At 45.1% G+C, this 22,762-nt stretch overlaps 1 protein-coding gene across 3 annotated transcripts in view; it reads left to right on the top strand.

The window, feature by feature from the left end:
• Positions 1-22,762, top strand: part of FREM1 (FRAS1 related extracellular matrix 1) — a 326,722-nt gene that overhangs the window by 4,959 nt on the left and 299,001 nt on the right. For all 3 annotated transcript variants that reach the window (XM_063914068.1, XM_063914069.1, XM_063914070.1), the window contains exons 3-4: positions 8,057-8,358; positions 11,642-11,841. In XM_063914068.1, the coding sequence (XP_063770138.1) occupies positions 8,057-8,358; positions 11,642-11,841 (502 nt within the window). The remainder of the gene's footprint in view (positions 1-8,056; positions 8,359-11,641; positions 11,842-22,762) is intronic.

The following is a 22,762-nucleotide window of genomic DNA, read 5'->3' as shown; positions in this document are numbered from 1 at the left end:
CTGGAATAAGGTCTAGCGCAGCAAATGGGACGACAGTGCAGTCAGTAATGTGAATGAGACTAGTGATCATTGGAATAAGGTCTAGAAACTAATGTATTTTTAGTAGCGTGACCTATGTTATTTTCAGTGAGATAGAGTTAATCTCCTTACACACGTGTATCAGCACACCTTATCTAAACAGCCTAATGTGCAGGCACAGCGTGATATCAGCTGTGAAGGTTACACTGGTGCATTAGTGAAAGTGGATATCTGTTTAAGGGCGAAGCTATAAGCCCAACACGCTGTTATATTATAATCAGCACAGTATGCAGATATAGCCCAACACGCTGTTATATTATAATCAGCATACTATGCAGATATAGTCTGACTTGGCTGTGGAAACTGTGTGCAATCAGTGCACATAATAAACAGCTTACACTGATTGAAACAATAAGAGCTCATGTGGTGGAATTTTCTCTAACCGTGATTGTAAACACTCTTTGAAGGATACTATATATAATAAAAGGTTATAGGAGTGTGCCAATCACATTTTAATAAGACGAATATAGACATGCAGTCCCAGTGTCAATTGTTGCAAAGTTCAGAATAAAACTATAAGAGCCATGATTTGTTGCAATCTGTTGTAATAGAAATAGAGCAGTTATATGTGAGAGATACAAATTAGCGATTTCTGATAAACCAATCAACTATAACACACTGCTAAAATTTCTGTGCAACAAACACAGCTGTATACCTGACCAATAAATGCTTTATGCAGGTCACTCTGTGTAACTGCCAGACACAAGAAGCGTGCTTATAACTATCCATAGAAGCACACAGATACTGTGAAACTTCAGTAACTAATTGTTGCAAACTTGTTCTGGGGATTGTTTCATTACAATCAAAGGCTGCTGGAATCTTTTAGTCAGCAACAAAATAAACATATGATAAAACCATAAATGAGCTATGATCATCGGTCCATATGCTAATAATTACCCACAGTTACTGTGCATAGAATTGATACGATTTGGTCCCATTTGTACTTGCACGACTATTAATATAGAATAAAATTTAATCGCAAATTTCTAGGTGACTGCTGGATACAGTGATATATCCTCACAATTTGAAATATCCCAATAAACAGGGGTTAGGATTTATACTCACAGAGGTACCCCAATACATAGGGGTCTGACCGAGCAGTCACTGTTTTTGCGACAAAGGTTGAGTTATAACGGCACACACTCAAAGAAAATATAAATCATATAAATACAGTAAAGACACATAGGAGGATTTTTTCATTTTCTTTATTTATTTCATTTCATGTAAATATTCATGATTGTTGTCTTATGATTTTTCACTTTCTCAGGCATTTTAATATGATGAAATTAAAAGTTAAATTTTAAATATATTTACTCTTCTCCTTTAAGTGCGCCAACAAAGAGACAATTCTTCCCTTTCCAGTATATTCTCTTCCATTTTTTATTGTCTATGGCGGCACCCCCATATAACATCATGAATTGACTTATAATAATAAAATTGGGGAATCACATTAGTTTACTATTCTTGATATTAAACAGAATTAAGTCCAGTGCAGAGGAGTTTACCCTCTCCCCTTCCCTTGAATCCATCTCCGTAGATGCTGGCTGCCCCCGGAGATTGGGCTGTCGGCTGTGTGTAGTGCAGTGCCAGCTCTTCATCTATGACAGGAGCCGTGTGCTGCAGGTGAATATCACACTGCAGCACTCTGCTCCTGTCACTGCAGAACAGCCAGTACTTCTGAGGGTGGCACTCGAGTGCTGGCGCACCCCCCGCACCAGGCTTGTGACGCCACTGATGCAAGCTATATAATCCCCTCTGACAATGGATACCATTACTCCCTGCTATATTTCAATGTACTGTACAGTAGATTCTTGGATTATGGGGAGACCCAGAGCCATAAGTAGACATTTTGGTGCCCTGTGCTAGAAAGAGTATTGGTGCCCCCCTCCTCAATATTCAACATAAGGACAATATGCGCTTGAGGTGTGCCAAAAAAATAAGGGAGTATCTTCATTGGGGAGGGGCGTGGCCACATAATAGTACCAGTTCACATTACACTGCAAAGTAGTACCCCTTATACACATTACGACACACAAAAGTGCCCCTTACACATGTTATGCCCACAGAGTAGTAGTACTCCTTACAAAAGTTATGCCAGAGCCGTAACTAGGTGTGTGCCTGTGGTGCCTGGCACACAGCGAATGTGCATTGTGGGCGCAGGACCACCGGCAACACCCGCAGGTCCGCTCCGCACTACTATGAATGACAACAGCTCCACAGCCACTGCCGCTTGCTGCATCTATGAGGTGCGCCCGGCTTCTCGCGTCTACTGTACATTACACACACATACACAACAGCCAGGCAGCGCTACAGCTGCCCGTCCACAGACTCCACCCCTCCCTGGTCCCCCTCTCCGTCTGCAGCTCTATTTGTCTCCATGAGTGGGCAGCCGAAGCCCCACCCACCCACTTCTCCTGCACCGCGTCCTGCTTGTAGTATGGAGAGAGAGTGTGCTTTCCGTGGCCCACCCCAACAGCGCCTCCAGTAGTGCGGGGAGAGGGACACTTGTGGGAAACAGAATCCGGCAGCTGACTGTCAGTACAAGCTATATACTGTATACAGGTATGTAAGTAGTGCAAGTCGGGGAAGGGGATGCAACACACACTCCCACTCTCTTTACACACACACACACACACACACACACACACACACACACACACACACACACACACACACACACTCTCTCTCTCTCTCTCTCTCTGGCGGAATATGTACTGTATAAGGGGTAATACTGTGTGGTGTAATGTGACTTATGGACACTAGTGTGCATTGTAATGTGACTAACGTCATCTCTCCCAGCACACAGTGAGGGGGGGGGGGGGGAGTGGAGGGGGAGCTGCATTGCTGCCCGACTACCTATGTGAGAACAGGTGGCCGGGCAATGCAGCTGGGCAGTGACGGAGGGAGGACGCGGGCCGGACTCCCCAGTGCGGCAGCGGTGGAGCGGCGTAGGCATCACTGGAACACACCTAGTTACGGGGTATGCGGTTAGCATAACGACAGTTGGTATCCTGGCCGTCACAATACAGACGTCGGGATCCCGACAGGGGCACCATACCGCCGCCGGTATACTGGCGAGGTAGGGGATTCCCCCTCTATGGGTGTCCAAAACACCCATAGAGGGAGAATAGAACCTGTGGTGAGCAAAGCTTAGTTGCACTCACCCCCCATCCGGCATTCTGCCGCTTGGGATGCCGATGTCGGCATAATGACATTTGGCATCCCCAGCAGCGGTAAATCATACTGATCCCAGTTATGGCCCTGTGCCTGCCTTATGTGTAAAAAGGGGGATTCTGCCTGCCTAATGTGTAAAAGGGGGACTCTGCCTGCATAATGTGCAAAAAGGGGACTGTACTTGCCTAATGTGTAAAAAAGGGGGACTCTTCTGCCATAATGTGTAAAAAAGGGGGACTCTGCCTGCCATATGTGTAAAAACATGGGACTGCTGCCATAATTTATTTATTTATTTATTTATTAACAGTTTCTTATATAGCACAGCATATTCCGTTGCGTTTTACAATTAGAACAACAGTAATAGAACAAAACTGGGTCAAAAACAGACAGACATAGAGGTAGGACGGCCCTGCTCGCAAGCTTACAATCTATAGGGAAATAGGCATTGATACACAAGGATAGATGCTACCTATTACACAATGGTCCACCAGATTGCTAGGTTCTTAATGGGATAATAAGCATATCATCATTCTTTAAATAATCTACATGTACAGTAGTCTTTCTTCACTACTATAACTTTATTCCCAGACTGTTTCAGCACTGACAGTGTGCCCAAGGAAATGCAAGCCCTATCTCTCCACTCGACTCACACACTTTATTGGACCCACTTCAGTCAGGCTTCCGTTCCCAACACTCCACAGAGACAGCACTGACTAAAGTGGTTAATGATTTGATCACTACGAAGTCTAAAGGCCATTACTCACTACTTATTCTTCTAGATCTATCTGCTGCATTTGACACTGTGACCACTCTCTTCTCATACAGACACTACAATCCCTAGGTCTTAAAGACACAGCCCTTTCTTGGTTCCTATCCTACCTATCTAATCGCTCCTTCAGTGTTTGCTTCTCTGAATATACCTCCTCTTCGCTACCTCTTTCAGTTGGAGTACTGCAAGGCTCAGTCTTGGGTCCTCTGCTTTTCTCTATCTATACCTCATCTCTTGGTAAACTAATCAGCTCTTTTGGTTTTCAGTATCATCTGTACGCAGATGATACTCAAATCTACCTATCCTCCCCAGACTTGTCCCTATCTGTACTGGACAGTGTCACTGAATGCCTTTCTGCCATTTCATCCTGAATGACATCTCGCCACCTCAAACTGAATATTTCAAAGACAGAGTTAATTATATTTCCACCGGCCAATAGTAGGTACCAACCTGATATCTCTATCACTGTTGAAAACTCGACTATCTACCCAACCCCACAAGCTCGCTGCCTAGGTGTCATCCTTGACTCTGATCTGTCCTTTGTTCCCCAAATTCAATCTGTCTCAAGATCATGTTACATGCATCTAAAAAACATCCAAAATATGACCAAACCTTACACAAGACACTGCTAAAACTCTAATCCACGCTCTCATTATCTCCCGCATTGATTATTGCAATAGTCTCCTAACTGGTCTTCCCAAAACGAGACTCTCACCACTACAATCCATTCTGAATGCAGCGGCGAGGCTAATCTTCCTCGCTAGATGTTCATCGTCTGCAGATCCACTCTGTCAGTCCCTCCATTGGTTATCTGTATTCTACTGCAGTCAATATAAAATACTTTTACTCACACACAAGGCCATTAACCAAACTACACCAATGTACATCACTTCGCTTATCTCAAAATATCTCCCAACCAGACCTCTTCACTCCTCACAAGACCTGCGTCTCTCATCCACACTCATTACTCGCTCCCACTCATGATTGCAGGACTTTCATCGGGCTGCACCCACTCTGTGGAATGCCCTACCATGCGCAATAAGACTCTCCTCTAGTCTTCAAACCTTCAAGCGTTCCCTGAAAACTCACCTATTTAGGCAAGCGTATCAAATTCCAGAACCGCCCACATAACTTTCATAAACCTTCCTATAAAATTGCATCCACTCTGTAGAGTCCACACATATCCTCACATGTCTTCTCATTCTTCACTTTCCCTTCCTCTTGAACCTGGTTCATCATTGCTGTATGACCATATCATACAGCCCACCAAGAACCTTTGCAATCTGGCGGACAACTATGCAATAGATAGCACCTTTCCTTGTGTATACATGCCTATTTCCCTATAGATTGTAAGCATGCGAGCAGGACCTTCCTACCTCTATGACTGTTTGTTATCACCCAGTTTGTTATATCATTGTTATCTCCAATTGTAAAGCGCAACGGAATTTGCTGCGCTATATAAGAAACTGTTAATAAATAAATAAATAGGAAGCAGTTCCATTGTCTCCCCCTTGTCCAACTCCCATCAACACTCATGAGGTTCTTTATCAGGGAGACCAGGGGGGTAATTCAGAGTTGATTGCAGCAGCAAATTTGTTATCAGTTGCACTGCAGAGGGGGCAGATATAGCATGTGCAGAGAGAGTTAGATTTGGGTGGGTTATTTTGTGTCTGTGCAGGGTAAATATTGGCTGCTTTATTTTTACACTGCAACTTAGATTTCAGTTTGAACATACCCCACCCAAATCTAACTCTCTGTGCACATGTTATATCTGCCCCCCCCCCCCTGCAGTGCACATGGTTTTGCCCAACTGCTATCAAATTTGCTGCTGCAATCAACTCTGAATGAGGCCCCATGTTTTAATAAGAGAGGGAGAAGGATGATATGAGGCCATGAGATGAGGATCAGTACAACCATAGGCCTTTAGTAGTCAAAAGTTGTGAGGGACTGCAAGGCTTAATGATGAGTTAAATAGGTGATGCAACTGTAAGTACAGTACTGATAAAAGTCTGATGACGGGAGATGAAGTCGATCCCATAATTAAGACTACTCAAGGAAACAGTGCAGAGTGGCTAAGTCTAGCAAAAATGTATTATTATGCCAGTAACGGGACACTGAAGGATCCAGACCTGGGGGAAAAGCCAGATTGTTCCACAATGTGTGGGTTAGTATTAGTAACTAGAGTGAAAGCTAATAAGCAATAGTACCAGATGGAACATATTTATATTTTTTAGTGAACAGTTTGTAACGGCAAATTTAAAAAAACCTCATCATTATCATTTCCTGGGTGAATAGTGCGCATGATGATGTCATTTGTGGCAACCATGCCCTGTCCATGTCCTTTGATGACATAAATTGCATCATCAAGGCCCTGCTACCAGAATAAGGTAGGAAAAGTACATAAGTAAGATGCAGTCTAACAGTGTACTAGGAACCAGTGAAATGTTAGTCTGATTTGTCATAGACATTGGCAGGGGCGGATTGGGAACAAAAAGCGGCCCTGGAAAAATTTGTACTAGTGGCCCCACACGGGCAGCACCAGAGGTGTAAGGTCTAGCCATGGGCCATGGCAGCAGCACCCGCCCCACAAGACTTTCCAGATAGTGGGCATGTCCAGCATCAAGGGGGAAGTTAAAAATAAATAAAATTAAATATTTTGAACACATTATATGATACACCTTCAGAATTTAGGAAACTATATAATTCTTTAAAAATATATATTTTCTTGCTTATTACACCAACCGTATCCCAATCACTATTCACTCAATCTTATATGTCAGCCAAGCAGGCAGACAGAGTATACACTAGATCATCTGCAATCACAGGCTAAGTGGCACAGTAATTTTCATATGTGCAAATTATTTTGCATCTTTTTCATTATGTCTATAAAAAGGACCACATGTCCTCAAACAAAACAGGCCCCACAGGTGCGTCGGCCCACCGGGAATCTTCCCTGTAAGCCCTATGGACAATCCGCCTCTGAACATTGGCTTAGCCTGATTCCTGTAGGTAGGTGACAGGGACACTTTATAAGGAGAGGCTTGTGTAATAGAACATTGAACATTTCATCTTGCTGACAAGAGATGGGTATAATAAGAAATCTTTTTCCTCATGTTCCAGCACATACACAGATACTCACATGCCTGGATAGTCCCAATATGAGGACACTGTTCCCCCATCCCATGATAAGGACGTTCATCCCAATTCATGGCAATAACAAGGTGGTGTCTTTTGTTAATAATGCTGACTGGATGAGTGGCCATGTCCATTATGACATGGCTATATCACCACCAGTGTACCATAGCCACGCCCCACGTGTCCTGATTTTAAACTCCAAAATGCTGTTGAGTATGAGTATAGCATATACAACATTTGTTTTCCCTGTCCAATGTATGTTTGGTGCCAGGTACACAGAGATGTAATGACTTCATAATCACCAATAGTCTTATTGTTACTCATTTGTCATTTATTACTTGGTTATTGATGCCCTATAAAAGCCAATTCAAGTAATATTATATTATGGACAGAAGAATCATGGTAGATTCAGACAGTGGCAGCCCTACAGTAAATCTACCAGCAATCCTAGTGTACCCCAGCCCCACAGTATGTACAAGCACCAAGGAGTGGACTGGCAGTAGCTTCCCATTGGAAGCGATTTCTGCCAATCACATGCTAGACAGGCAGCCCCAGGGGGAATAGCAGAGAGTGCTTACAATGTAAAGCCACTCCCCTGCAATTATGGCAGTCCTATCTGGTTTCTAGGGGCTGCAGCTTGTTGTTTTGTGCACATGAGATCGCATATGTGTATGTGTACACTACAGTACAGTTCCTCTGCAAAGAGGAGGTACGAGCCGTCGCTGAGAGGCACTAGATATAGCAATGAAGTTAGCAGCAACTGAGTAGGAAAAAAATAATAAAACAAAAGTTTATAGAGTTTTTTTTTAGATTATTAGTATTTAGACATGTTGTCAGTTCTCAAAAAGTGTATTTGATGCATGGTGTTAATTACTAATTCTACCATTAATGTTTACACAGGTTTACAGAAACAGAAACATTCACGGAAAATTTTATATTACGAGTGAAGTTAGTGGAAGCAGACTGTAATATTATAAATCAGGGACCTAAGAAACTGGAAGTGACAGAATTCTATGGTTTATCAAATCCCATTGACAAAAACATACTGAGCTTTGATTATGAGAAAAGAATAAATCTGGAGTGCACGGTGCGAGTGGCATCTTTGGAATCCCACTTGCCAGCTCATGGCCAGCTCGTCACCGGAGAGCCTGTGAAAGAGCCTCCACGTGGAGATCACCCACACAGCATCTTCAGTGGAATCAGTGAGTTCCTTTAGTAAGCAATGACGATTTTGTGCATTCAGCTATATCACTGCTGAAAACAATACAGTACTTGATCTACTGATTCTTTTGATATATTCTCTTGTCTAGGCTGCATATATTCGTCTCTCAAAGTGTTTTCCTCATAATTAATGTGAAAATTGCAATTGAAGAAATCCCTAATGCAGGAAATATCAGATACAATATATCTCCTGCATTAGGAACGCTAAAACAGATAACTGCAGTCCCCATTATTTGCGATGGCGCAAAAGTCTGGTTTTGCAGAGCTTGGCCCTGTTAGCTACGGCCATTTTCAGATGCCATTAGCCGCTTAGTCCATATGGAGGAATCATTTCCAGAGGGGGATCTTTCCATCTTTACATGGTAGCGTCCATGCTCCGCCCCTTAAATCAATCACAATTTGACACTGCACATTTGTGACCTTATGGCAACGAATGTGCAGTGTCAGAAAAACAGTAAAATGATGACTTTACTGCTGAACTGCTTCCTATGGCAGATGCTGTTTTGGCAACAGTTTCATCATGAATATTTTATGCAGCCTCTGTACCAGATTTAGTTGCCATTCTCAGAAAGAGTATAATGCAGAGTGGTAACACAAAACACATTGTTATTTCTTGCTGCAGTTCCTTATGTTGTTAGATATGATATGAAATAAATATCTATTGACTGATAAGCATTGCTCAAGCTATGACTGGGACACATACTTAAGTATCGATATTGCCTGCTTAGAGTGGAGGAAACCAAACCAGTGGAAAGGCTAATGTGGACTATTATTCCAATAGAATATTGTGACTGCAGTGTAGATCAGAGGATAAGGTATGGTGACTTTTAGCCACAGTAGTACAGTGAATATAATGTGGCTATATAGAGTTCCTGCTCAACTAAGAATGGCGGTTATACCTGCTCGAGTCACATTATTATGACCACCAGCTAATAGCCAGAGTAACTGTTGTGTGCAGCACAGACAGCAGTTAAACGGGTTGAACTGTCATTTTAGACACACGTCTGGTAGACCCCAGGTTCATGGTGATGGTGAGCTGCTCCATTGTAGCGTGTCGGTCGGCCCTCACGCACCTTCGTAGCCGACATTCACCTCTCACATCAATGGCATGTGGTGCTCTGCAGTTTCCACGTTGGTTATTCGCAATGGTGCCATTTGTCCAGTCACGATACACCTTCACCACAGCAGCACACGAACAGTTCACAAATTGCGCTGTCTCAGAAATACTGCCACCCTTGGCCTGAAAGCCGATAATCATCCATTTTTGCAACGCAGATTAATTGTCCCTTTAAACCATGACAGCAACAACTGATATGTGTGCAGACGGCCTATTGCACACCTCATATACCCACCAAACCAGCGCAAAACACATGACTTACTTCATGGGCTACACGTTGCTGATGTCAAATGTGGGAGGTGGTCATAACCAGGGTCGTTTCTAGACAATTTGGCTCCCAGTGCGAGATTTCAAAATGCCCCCCCCCCCCCCCAAATTGCTCTAAAAAAAAAATGCGTGCCCCCCATATAGCCATAAAAAGAAAAAGCAGGCAGGTGTCCCCATTTTACAAGGTGCGGCAGGCAGATATCCCCATTTTACACAGTACGCAGGCGCCCCCATTTTACACAGTGCGGCAGGCAGGTATCCCCATTTTACACAGTACGGCAGGCAGATATCCCCATTTTACACAGTACGCAGGCAGGTGCCCCCATTTTACACAGTGCGGCAGGCAGGTATCCCCATTTTACACACTACGCAGGCAGGTGCCCCCATTTTACACAGTGCGGCAGGCAGGTATCCCCATTTTACACAGTACGGCAGGCAGATATCCCCATTTTACACAGTACGGCAGGCAGGTATCCCCATAGGCAGGTGTCCCCATTTTACACAGTGCGGCAGGCAGGTATCCCCATTTTACACAGTATGGCAGGCAGATATCCCCATTTTACACAGTACGCAGGCAGGTGTCCCCATTTTACACAGTGCGGCAGGCAGTTATCCCCATAGGCAGGTGTCCCCATTTTACACAGTGCGGCAGGTAGGTATCCCCATAGGCAGGTGTCCCCATTTTACACAGTGCGGCAGGTAGGTATCCCCATAGGCAGGTGTCCCCATTTTACACAGTGCAGCAGGCAGGTATCCCCATAGGCAGGTGTCTCCATTTTACACAGTGCGGCAGCGGCAGGCAGGTTTCAAGTGGGGGGGGAGAGGGGGGGAGAGAGAGAGAATACTTACGTCTTCCCGCTCTTTGGTCCCGCCGACTCACGTCCCTCGCGCCGGCCGCCTCCTCCTTCCATGCTTATCTCCTTATTGCCTCTGCCCGAGCGCTCCTGCTCGGGGGGCGGAGTTTTGCGGAATGACGCGTTTGCGTCGTGACGTCACGACGCAAACGCGTCATTCCGCGAAACTCCGCCCCCCGAGCAGGAGCGCTCGGGCAGAGGCAATAAGGAGTAACAAAGTGCCGCGGCGGGCGCCCCGTGCGGTTGCACGGCTCGCCCGCCGCTAGAAACGGCACTGGTCATAACAATGTGACTCGACCGTGTATAACTCTTCTTTTTGAACAAGACCAAATCCTTGTAAAAATAAAGTAGATATGTATTGTTATCTTTCTTGGAACAACGCTTATATGGAATATTTCCTTAACTAGGGCCTAGCTTCTACATCAATTAAAATGTTCATAGGCTTTAATATTAGTCTCTCTATACATTTATATTTATGTGGTTTGAATATACAATTTATATATAAACCACATAAATATAAATGTATACAGACTAATATAAATATAATATATATATACACATTTTAATCAATTTAGAAGCTTTTGGGAGGCTGGAGCTGGACATACACTTGCCACTCGTTTCAAGATCCTGCAGGGACTAATGGGAAAATGTCACTCTGTCCCTGTCAGATTTACGACTTTCCTTTATATAACGCCATTCTGAAAAGTTTATCGTTTTTATGCTTGCTGAATAGCATAAATTAAATAGATTGATCCCTACTGTGCGATATTCAGCGAGATGGGTATGAATGGAAAGATAATTGCGTTATCTTCTCCGCTAACCCTTTGCTTATTAGCGGGGTTGTGTTAAAAATACAGAAATATTCGTATCCATACTAGATTTCAACAACATATTTTACTTTATATATCAGCTTAGACAAATACTTAACTAAATTGTATTTAAAATATTTGAAACTGATTTGTAGTGATATTTTTATTGTCTCCTATAACAAGAATGCCATGAAAATACTTATATACGCTCTTCCAGATCAGAAACCAAGCCCATTGTGCAAGAGTGGGGGCTGCATTACAGGCATTAATAAACTCCGGACCGTCATAAAAACTAGCTGTGAGGAGTTCCTGCTAATGGGGATTAGGTATCAGCATCTAGATCCTCCATCACCAAATATTGATTACATCAGTATCCGACTGGACCTAACTGATACCCGGAGCAGAGCTTTGTACAAGGTACCGTGCTTCACAGAATCCTTACATTGACAAATAACATCCGAAGAAGAGAAATTATTGTTTATTTGTATTCACAGCCGCCATGTGCAAAATAATACATAGTGTCCTAATCTGAGTCGCATGCAATGCTGATAGTCGTGGAATGTTTGTCAACTGCGCATGCTGTCGCTAAAAATGCATGTGTCGCATGTGTCTCACAGCGTGTATGCACAGTGGTGTAGTTGTAATTAAGACAAACAGAAATGTATGAAAATGTGCTGGGTGTTCCTGCACGGTAGCTGGGAAGTCGCTAGTCAGATGCACAAAGTTGGTCCATTTTATACTGGTGTAATGGGAGTGTCTCAGGATGTTGCTGGACTGGTTGCATACACAGATGCTTAATCGCTCATATTGGAAGCCATACTCTGACAGAGGATCTGCAACGGAGCTGGATTAAGGGGGGGCCCAGGGAGAAAGTACCCCCAGGCCCCCCTGTCTTAGGGGACCCCTCGGGCAAAGCTGCTTGCACCAACTCTGATGCTGATCTCCTCTCTCCAGCCTCCACTGCCAGCAGCAGCTCTCCTACCAACAGTGGTGGCTGCAAATTACAGAATCGGTCCCTGTGCTGTCCGAGAAGTGGGGGCAGAGGGAGATGCCATGCATCATCACACAGCCGCCAGCATGGGACACACTGCACTCCTCCTATCCTAGCAGCTTGAAACCGTCCCTTAATGACAGGCTGCCCTGAAGTCTTCGACCCCACCCCCCTTGCAGCTTGAAACCATCCGTCCCATGAGTACGTGTGGAAGGGATAGAGAGACAGGGAAAGGAGGAGAGGGTGAGAGAGAGTGCATATTGATGGGATAGAGAGACAGGGAAAGGAGGAGAGAGTGAAGTAGAGTTCATATGGAAGAGATAGAGAGACAGGGAAAGGAGGAGAGAGGGAAGTAGAGTGCAAATGGAAGGGGTAGAGAGATAGGGAAAGGAGGAGAAAGTGAAGGAAGAGTGTGTGTGGAAGGGATAGAGAGACAGTCAAAGGAGGAGAGAGTGGGGAAGAGTGCGTGTGGAAGGGATAGAGAGACAGTCAAAGGAGGAGAGAGTGGGGAAGAGTGCGTGGGAAAGAGGTATAGAAACTGAATGGAGGAGAGAATGAGGAGAGTGTGCATGTTGAAGGTAAAGAGGAGAGGAAGAAAGTGATAGAGAAATTAGGTTGGTTACTTATATACTACATAATTAGTCAGAATACTGACTGCTCCAAAGATGTCAGAATACTTCTCCACAGATGTTCATCATCATCATCATCATCATCATCATCATCATCATCATCATCATTTGTAAACCCCCCTCTAGAAATCTGTGTTTACCCCTGGATGCCCACAGCGGTCGAAAGACTGGTCTTGCGGGTGGCAGCCATAGCTCTTTTTCCCGGCACTCTAGGAGGCGGACCCCACAGTAGTCCATGGCCCCTGCACAGGCTCTGGAAGATCACACCTGGCACGGAGGAATGTCAGGATGTGCATCCTCTGCATTCACTTGTCTGCAAGCAGATACAGTGCTTGGGATTCTAGAGACCCCGTGCTGGCTGCCCACATTCTACTCCACTCTAACTTTGTGATTTGCCAGCCCCAGCAAAGCAGTAAGGAGCAGGAAAGGGTGAGCCTGGTCTGACGGTGCGTGCATCATTCAGTTTCAGCCTCGTTCGAGGAGGGGAGGCTCACAGGGGCACAGTCAGGAGCTAATTGCTGACAAGATGGGGAAGGCCCCCCTGCTTTAAGTGCCCAGATTAAGGGCTTAATCTGGCGCTGAGATCTTGCATGGGGCTATCAACTAGCATAGGGCTGGTGCAAGTGTCAGTGGTGCATTCAGTGATTTTTGTGTCCTGACACATTCACACACCATGGGAAGGACTGATACTAGCATTAGCATAAAGTCGACTAAAGCAAAAGATGCTAAAGTGGTTGCAGCACCGTTCAACTCATAATCAGGCCCATAGTGTGTACATAAATGGTAATACATTATAAAAATGACAAACATTATCTAAACAGGGGTGGGTGCAATATATTGGCTGTATAGCTCTCATGCTAAGGTTCAGTGACAGCTGCTGCCTCTGGGTGCAGACCACACATTGCATGGTGGGGAGACAGTTAACACATATAAACATACCTGTAATGTTGTATGTAATATATGTGCTGGCTGTCTGACCCCGGGGATCAGCAGCAGGGGCACTGACAGCTTTGCCAGCCCCCGGTAATGAGGCGTGGTCAGACTCCTCCATTATGGTGGGAAGCAGTTAGCTTCCCGACAGACGGGATCCTGGCGGTCGGTATACCGATGCTGGGATCCCGAAGTGGAAGGCATTGTGGACAGCGGGACGTGCTGGCGTCCTGCCGCGCGGGGGGGGGGGGGGGGGGGGAGTTAGGTTCAGGCAGAAGAAGGGAGGTTAGGGTTAGGCTGCAGGGCTGGGAAGGTTAGGGTTAGGGACTGCGGAGGGAGGGTTAGGCACATAGAAGGGGAGGTTAGGCATCAAGCGGGGAGGGTTAGGTTTAGGCAGTGGGGAATGGAGGGTTAGGCACAAAGCGGAGAGGGTTAGGGTTAGGCACAAAGTGGGGAGGGTTAGGCACCCACAAGGGAGGGTTAGGGTAGGGGGCAGAGGAGGGGGGACTGTCGGGATTCTGATGGACGGGATGCCGCTGTCGGTATTCTAACCACCAGCATCCCGTCCATCGGCAAATCATACTAATCCCATTATGGTAGCACTTTACTACAGTACCATATATATTTATCATTTGTTCATTTTACACTTAGTAGTTGTTACTGATACTATCGGTATACTATATTGGAGTATCAATACTCCAAGATAAGGATAATAAAGTATGAGTATGAATTATTCAATAAAGAGCCATTCGACCTTTGCTTGCAATAATTAACATTTTTACTATAGCTCATGATATTATGAGGTCTATGTACTTGAAGAGAGATAAAGTGTAGAGAGATAAAGTACCAGCCAATCAGCTCCTTACTGTCATGTTACAGGCTGTGTTTGAAAAATGACAATTAGGAGCTGGTAGGTTGGTACTTTCGCTCCATTTTATCACCTTCTAAGGCTCAGTACATATGGGTCACTGTGAGTAAAATTATATTAAATTATTATTATTATTATTATTATGTTCCACACGGGATTCAATATTTGCCATTTATTAGGCATTAGGGATCATTTGTTATTTGCATATTAACTCAGAAGTTATTTTATTACCCACACATACCCTTAAGGCGCCAGCCATAAATCCGACGATAACTTAATAATAAATTGGGCATAGTGCAGCTTTAAAGATGCATACTTTATGTTGTAATCTGTAGCAGCCAATAAGATACTTGTTGTGACTAGCATGGTTTAAGTCAGACTAATGAAAATAAATGTATGATTGGTTGCTACGGGTTAAAACTAGAGATGAGCGCCTGAAATTTTTCGGGTTTTGTGTTTTGGTTTTGGGTTCGGTTCCGCGGCCGTGTTTTGGGTTCGAACGCGTTTTGGCAAAACCTCACCGAATTATTTTTGTCGGATTCGGGTGTGTTTTGGATTCGGGTGTTTTTTTCAAAAAACCCTAAAAAACAGCTTAAATCATAGAATTTGGGGGTAATTTTGATCCCAAAGTATTATTAACCTCAAAAAACATAATTTACACTCATTTTCAGCCTATTCTGAACACATCACACCTCACAATATTATTTTTAGTCCTAAAATTTGCACCGAGGTCGCTGTGTGAGTAAGATAAGCGACCCTAGTGGCCGACACAAACACCGGGCCCATCTAGGAGTGGCACTGCAGTGTCACGCAGGATGTCCCTTCCAAAAAACCCTCCCCAAACAGCACATGACGCAAAGAAAAAAAGAGGCGCAATGAGGTAGCTGTGTGAGTAAGATTAGCGACCCTAGTGGCCGACACAAACACCGGGCCCATCTAGGAGTGGCACTGCAGTGTCACGCAGGATGGCCCTTCCAAAAAACCCTCCCCAAACAGCACATGACGCAAAGAAAAAAAGAGGCGCAATGAGGTAGCTGTGTGAGTAAGATTAGCGACCCTAGTGGCCGACACAAACACCGGGCCCATCTAGGAGTGGCACTGCAGTGTCACGCAGGATGGCCCTTCCAAAAAACCCTCCCCAAACAGCACATGACGCAAAGAAAAAAAGAGGCGCAATGAGGTAGCTGACTGTGTGAGTAAGATTAGCGACCCTAGTGGCCGACACAAACACCGGGCACATCTAGGAGTGGCACTGCAGTGTCACGCAGGATGTCCCTTCCAAAAAACCCTCCCCAAACAGCACATGACGCAAAGAAAAAAAGAGGCGCAATGAGGTAGCTGTGTGAGTAAGATTAGCGACCCTAGTGGCCGACACAAACACCGGGCCCATCTAGGAGTGGCACTGCAGTGTCACGCAGGATGTCCCTTCCAAAAAACCCTCCCCAATCAGCACATGATGCAAAGAAAAAGAAAAGAAAAAAGAGGTGCAAGATGGAATTATCCTTGGGCCCTCCCACCCACCCTTATGTTGTATAAACAAAACAGGACATGCACACTTTAACCAACCCATCATTTCAGTGACAGGGTCTGCCACACGACTGTGACTGATATGACGGGTTGGTTTGGACCCCCCCCAAAAAAGAAGCAATTAATCTCTCCTTGCACAAACTGGCTCTACAGAGGCAAGATGTCCACCTCATCTTCACCCTCCGATATATCACCGTGTACATCCCCCTCCTCACAGATTATCAATTCGTCCCCACTGGAATCCACCATCTCAGCTCCCTGTGTACTTTGTGGAGGCAATTGCTGCTGGTCAATGTCTCCGCGGAGGAATTGATTATAATTCATTTTAATGAACATCATCTTCTCCACATTTTCTGGATGTAACCTCGTACGCCGATTGCTGACAAGGTGAGCGGCGGCACTAAACACTCTTTCGGAGTACACACTTGTGGGAGGGCAACTTAGGTAGAATAAAGCCAGTTTGTGCAAGGGCCTCCAAATTGCCTCTTTTTCCTGCCAGTATAAGTACGGACTGTGTGACGTGCCTACTTGGATGCGGTCACTCATATAATCCTCCACCATTCTATCAATGTTGAGAGAATCATATGCAGTGACAGTAGACGACATGTCCGTAATCGTTGTCAGGTCCTTCAGTCCGGACCAGATGTCAGCATCAGCAGTCGCTCCAGACTGCCCTGCATCACCGCCAGCGGGTGGGCTCGGAATTCTGAGCCTTTTCCTCGCACCCCCAGTTGCGGGAGAATGTGAAGGAGGAGATGTTGACAGGTCGCGTTCCGCTTGACTTGACAATTTTGTCACCAGCAGGTCTTTCAACCCCAGCAGACCTGTGTCTGCCGGAAAGAGAGATCCAAGGTAGGCTTTAAATCTAGGATCGAGCACGGTGGCCAAAATGTAGTGCTCTGATTTCAACAGATTGACCACCCGTGAATCCTTGTTAAGCGAATTAAGGGCTGCATCCACAAGTCCCACATGCCTAGCGGAATCGCTCCGTGTTAGCTCCTTCTTCAATGCCTCCAGCTTCTTCTGCAAAAGCCTGATGAGGGGAATGACCTGACTCAGGCTGGCAGTGTCTGAACTGACTTCACGTGTGGCAAGTTCAAAGGGCATCAGAACCTTGCACAACGTTGAAATCATTCTCCACTGCACTTGAGACAGGTGCATTCCATCTCCTATATCGTGCTCAATTGTATAGGCTTGAATGGCCTTTTGCTGCTCCTCCAACCTCTGAAGCATATAGAGGGTTGAATTCCACCTCGTTACCACTTCTTGCTTCAGATGATGGCAGGGCAGGTTCAGTAGTTTTTGGTGGTGCTCCAGTCTTCTGTACGTGGTGCCTGTACGCCGAAAGTGTCCCGCAATTTTTCTGGCCACCGACAGCATCTCTTGCACGCCCCTGTCGTTTTTTAAAAAATTCTGCACCACCAAATTCAAGGTATGTGCAAAACATGGGACGTGCTGGAATTTGCCCATATTTAATGCACACACAATATTGCTGGCGTTGTCCGATGCCACAAATCCACAGGAGAGTCCAATTGGGGTAAGCCATTCCGCGATGATCTTCCTCAGTTGCCGTAAGAGGTTTTCAGCTGTGTGCGTATTCTGGAAAGCGGTGATACAAAGCGTAGCCTGCCTAGGAAAGAGTTGGCGTTTGCGAGATGCTGCTACTGGTGCCGCCGCTGCTGTTCTTGCGGCGGGAGTCCATACATCTACCCAGTGGGCTGTCACAGTCATATAGTCCTGACCCTGCCCTGCTCCACTTGTCCACATGTCCGTGGTTAAGTGGACATTGGGTACAACTGCATTTTTTAGGACACTGGTGAGTCTTTTTCTGACGTCCGTGTACATTCTCGGTATCGCCTGCCTAGAGAAGTGGAACCTAGATGGTATTTGGTAACGGGGGCACACTGCCTCAATAAATTGTCTAGTTCCCTGTGAACTAACGGCGGATACCGGACGCACGTCTAACACCAACATAGTTGTCAAGGACTCAGTTATCCGCTTTGCAGTAGGATGACTGCTGTGATATTTCATCTTCCTCGCAAAGGACTGTTGAACAGTCAATTGCTTACTGGAAGTAGTACAAGTGGGCTTACGACTTCCCCTCTGGGATGACCATCGACTCCCAGCGGCAACAACAGCAGCGCCAGCAGCAGTAGGCGTTACACGCAAGGATGCATCGGAGGAATCCCAGGCAGGAAAGGACTCGTCAGACTTGCCAGTGACATGGCCTGCAGGACTATTGGCATTCCTGGGGAAGGAGGAAATTGACACTGAGGGAGTTGGTGGGGTGGTTTGCGTGAGCTTGGTTACAAGAGGAAGGGATTTACTGGTCAGTGGACTGCTTCCGCTGTCACCCAAAGTTTTTGAACTTGTCACTGACTTATTATGAATGCGCTGCAGGTGACGTATAAGGGAGGATGTTCCGAGGTGGTTAACGTCCTTACCCCTACTTATTACAGCTTGACAAAGGGAACACACGGCTTGACACCTGTTGTCCGCATTTCTGGTGAAATACCTCCACACCGAAGAGCTGATTTTTTTGGTATTTTCACCTGGCATGTCAACGGCCATATTCCTCCCACGGACAACAGGTGTCTCCCCGGGTGCCTGACTTAAACAAACCACCTCACCATCAGAATCCTCCTGGTCAATTTCCTCCCCAGCGCCAGCAACACCCATATCCTCCTCATCCTGGTGTACTTCAACACTGACATCTTCAATCTGACTATCAGGAACTGGACTGCGGGTGCTCCTTCCAGCACTTGCAGGGGGCATGCAAATAGTGGAAGGCGCATGCTCTTCACGTCCAGTGTTGGGAAGGTCAGGCATCGCAAACGACACAATTGGACTCTCCTTGTGGATTTGGGATTTCAAAGAACGCACAGTTCTTTGCGGTGCTTTTGCCAGCTTGAGTCTTTTCAGTTTTCTAGCGAGAGGCTGAGTGCTTCCATCCTCATGTGAAGCTGAACCACTAGCCATGAACATAGGCCAGGGCCTCAGCCGTTCCTTGCCACTCCGTGTGGTAAATGGCATATTGGCAAGTTTACGCTTCTCCTCCGACAATTTTATTTTAGGTTTTGGAGTCCTTTTTTTTCTGATATTTGGTGTTTTGGATTTGACATGCTCTGTACTATGACATTGGGCATCGGCCTTGGCAGACGACGTTGCTGGCATTTCATCGTCTCGGCCATGACTAGTGGCAGCAGCTTCAGCACGAGGTGGAAGTGGATCTTGATCTTTCCCTAATTTTGGAACCTCAACTTTTTTGTTCTCCATATTTTATAGGCAGAACTAAAAGGCACCTCAGGTAAACAATGGAGATGGATGGATTGGATAGTTTACTAGTATACAATTATGGACGGACTGCCACGGTTAGGTGGTATAAAAAAACCACGGTTAGGTGGTATATATTATAATAATAATACAATTATGGATGGACGGACTGCCTGCCGACTGCCGACACAGAGGTAGCCACAGCCGTGAACTACCGCACTGTACACTGGTTGATAAAGAGATAGTAGTATACTCGTAACAACTAGTATGACACTATGACGACGGTATAAAGAATGGAAAAAAAACCACGGTTAGGTGGTATATATTATCATAATAATACAATTATGGATGGACGGACTGCCTGCCGACTGCCGACACAGAGGTAGCCACAGCCGTGAACTACCGCACTGTACACTGGTTGATAAAGAGATAGTAGTATACTCGTAACAACTAGTATGACACTATGACGACGGTATAAAGAATGCAAAAAAAACCACGGTTAGGTGGTATATATTATAATAATAATACAATTATGGATGGACGGACTGCCTGCCGACTGCCGACACAGAGGTAGCCACAGCCGTGAACTACCGCACTGTACACTGGTTGATAAAGAGATAGTAGTATACTCGTAACAACTAGTATGACACTATGACGACGGTATAAAGAATGGAAAAAAAACCACGGTTAGGTGGTATATATTATAATAATAATACAATTATGGATGGACGGACTGCCTGCCGACTGCCGACACAGAGGTAGCCACAGCCGTGAACTACCGCACTGTACACTGGTTGATAAAGAGATAGTAGTATACTCGTAACAACTAGTATGACACTATGACGACGGTATAAAGAATGCAAAAAAAACCACGGTTAGGTGGTATATATTATAATAATAATACAATTATGGATGGACGGACTGCCTGCCGACTGCCGACACAGAGGTAGCCACAGCCGTGAACTACCGCACTGTACACTGGTTGATAAAGAGATAGTAGTATACTCGTAACAATTAGGATGACACTATGACGGTATAAAGAATGGAAAAAAAACCACGGTTAGGTGGTAGGTATATAATAATAAATAATACAATTCTGGTCGGACGGACTGCCTGCCGTGTGCCGACACAGAGGTAGCCACAGCCGTGAACTACCGCACTGTACACTGGTTGATAAAGAGATAGTAGTATACTCGTAACAATTAGGATGACACTATGACGGTATAAAGAATGAAAAAAAAACCACGGTTAGGTGGTAGGTATATAATAATAAATAATACAATTCTGGTCGGACGGACTGCCTGCCGTGTGCCGACACAGAGGTAGCCACAGCCGTGAACTACCGCACTGTACACTGGTTGATAAAGAGATAGTAGTATACTCGTAACAATTAGGATGACACTATGACGGTATAAAGAATGAAAAAAAAACCACGGTTAGGTGGTAGGTATATAATAATAAATAATACAATTCTGGTCGGACGGACTGCCTGCCGTGTGCCGACACAGAGGTAGCCACAGCCGTGAACTACCGCACTGTACACTGGTTGATAAAGAGATAGTAGTATACTCGTAACAATTAGGATGACACTATGACGGTATAAAGAATGAAAAAAAAACCACGGTTAGGTGGTAGGTATATAATAATAAATAATACAATTCTGGTCGGACGGACTGCCTGCCGTGTGCCGACACAGAGGTAGCCACAGCCGTGAACTACCGCACTGTACACTGGTTGATAAAGAGATAGTAGTATACTCGTAACAATTAGGATGACACTATGACGGTATAAAGAATGAAAAAAAAACCACGGTTAGGTGGTAGGTATATAATAATAAATAATACAATTCTGGTCGGACGGACTGCCTGCCGTGTGCCGACACAGAGGTAGCCACAGCCGTGAACTACCGCACTGTACACTGGTTGATAAAGAGATAGTAGTATACTCGTAACAATTAGGATGACACTATGACGGTATAAAGAATGAAAAAAAAACCACGGTTAGGTGGTAGGTATATAATAATAAATAATACAATTCTGGTCGGACGGACTGCCTGCCGTGTGCCGACACAGAGGTAGCCACAGCCGTGAACTACCGCACTGTACACTGGTTGATAAAGAGATAGTAGTATACTCGTAACAATTAGGATGACACTATGACGGTATAAAGAATGAAAAAAAAACCACGGTTAGGTGGTAGGTATATAATAATAAATAATACAATTCTGGTCGGACGGACTGCCTGCCGTGTGCCGACACAGAGGTAGCCACAGCCGTGAACTACCGCACTGTACTGTGTCTGCTGCTAATATAGACTGGTTGATATTTAAAGAGATATTAGTAGTATACAACAATACTATACTGGTGGTCAGGCACTGGTCACCACTCCTGCAGCAAAAGTGTGCACTGTTAATTAATATAATTGTACTCCTGGCTCCTGCTAACAACCTGCAGTGCTCCCCAGTCTCCCCCACAATTAATTATAAGCTTTTAATTTATACATTGATGACTGTGCAGCACACTGGGCTGAGCTGAGTGCACACAGACTGAGTCACACTGTGTGACTGACTGTGCTGTGTATCGTTTTTTTTTTCAGGCAGAGAACGGATATAGCAGAGAGAACTGAACGGATATATTATATTAAATAAAAGTTAACTAGCAACTGCACTGGTCACTGACTGTGGTAAACTAACTCTGTCTGCGACTCTGCACAATCTCTCTCTATCTAATCTATCTATCTCTATTCTAATGGAGAGGACGCCAGACACGTCCTCTCCCTATCAATCTCAATGCACGAGTGAAAATGGCGGCGACGCGCGGCTCCTTATATAGAATCCGAGTCTCGCGATAGAATCCGAGCCTCGCGAGAATCCGACAGCGTCATGATGACGTTCGGGCGCGCTCGGGTTAACCGAGCAAGGCGGGAAGATCCGAGTCGCTCGGACCCGTGGAAAAAAAAGTGAAGTTCGTGCGGGTTCGGATTCAAAGAAACCGAACCCGCTCATCTCTAGTTAAAACATGGAGCCTTCTTGATTACATTTATTTATTATTTAAAATATTACATCATTTTAATACATCAGCTTTTAAGAGCAAAGAGTATAAAATAATATAACATAATTGA

The sequence above is a fragment of the Pseudophryne corroboree genome, chromosome 1 (genome assembly GCF_028390025.1).
Source record: "Pseudophryne corroboree isolate aPseCor3 chromosome 1, aPseCor3.hap2, whole genome shotgun sequence".
Lineage (NCBI taxonomy): Eukaryota > Metazoa > Chordata > Amphibia > Anura > Myobatrachidae > Pseudophryne > Pseudophryne corroboree.
This window is presented reverse-complemented; position numbering and strand designations above follow the sequence as displayed.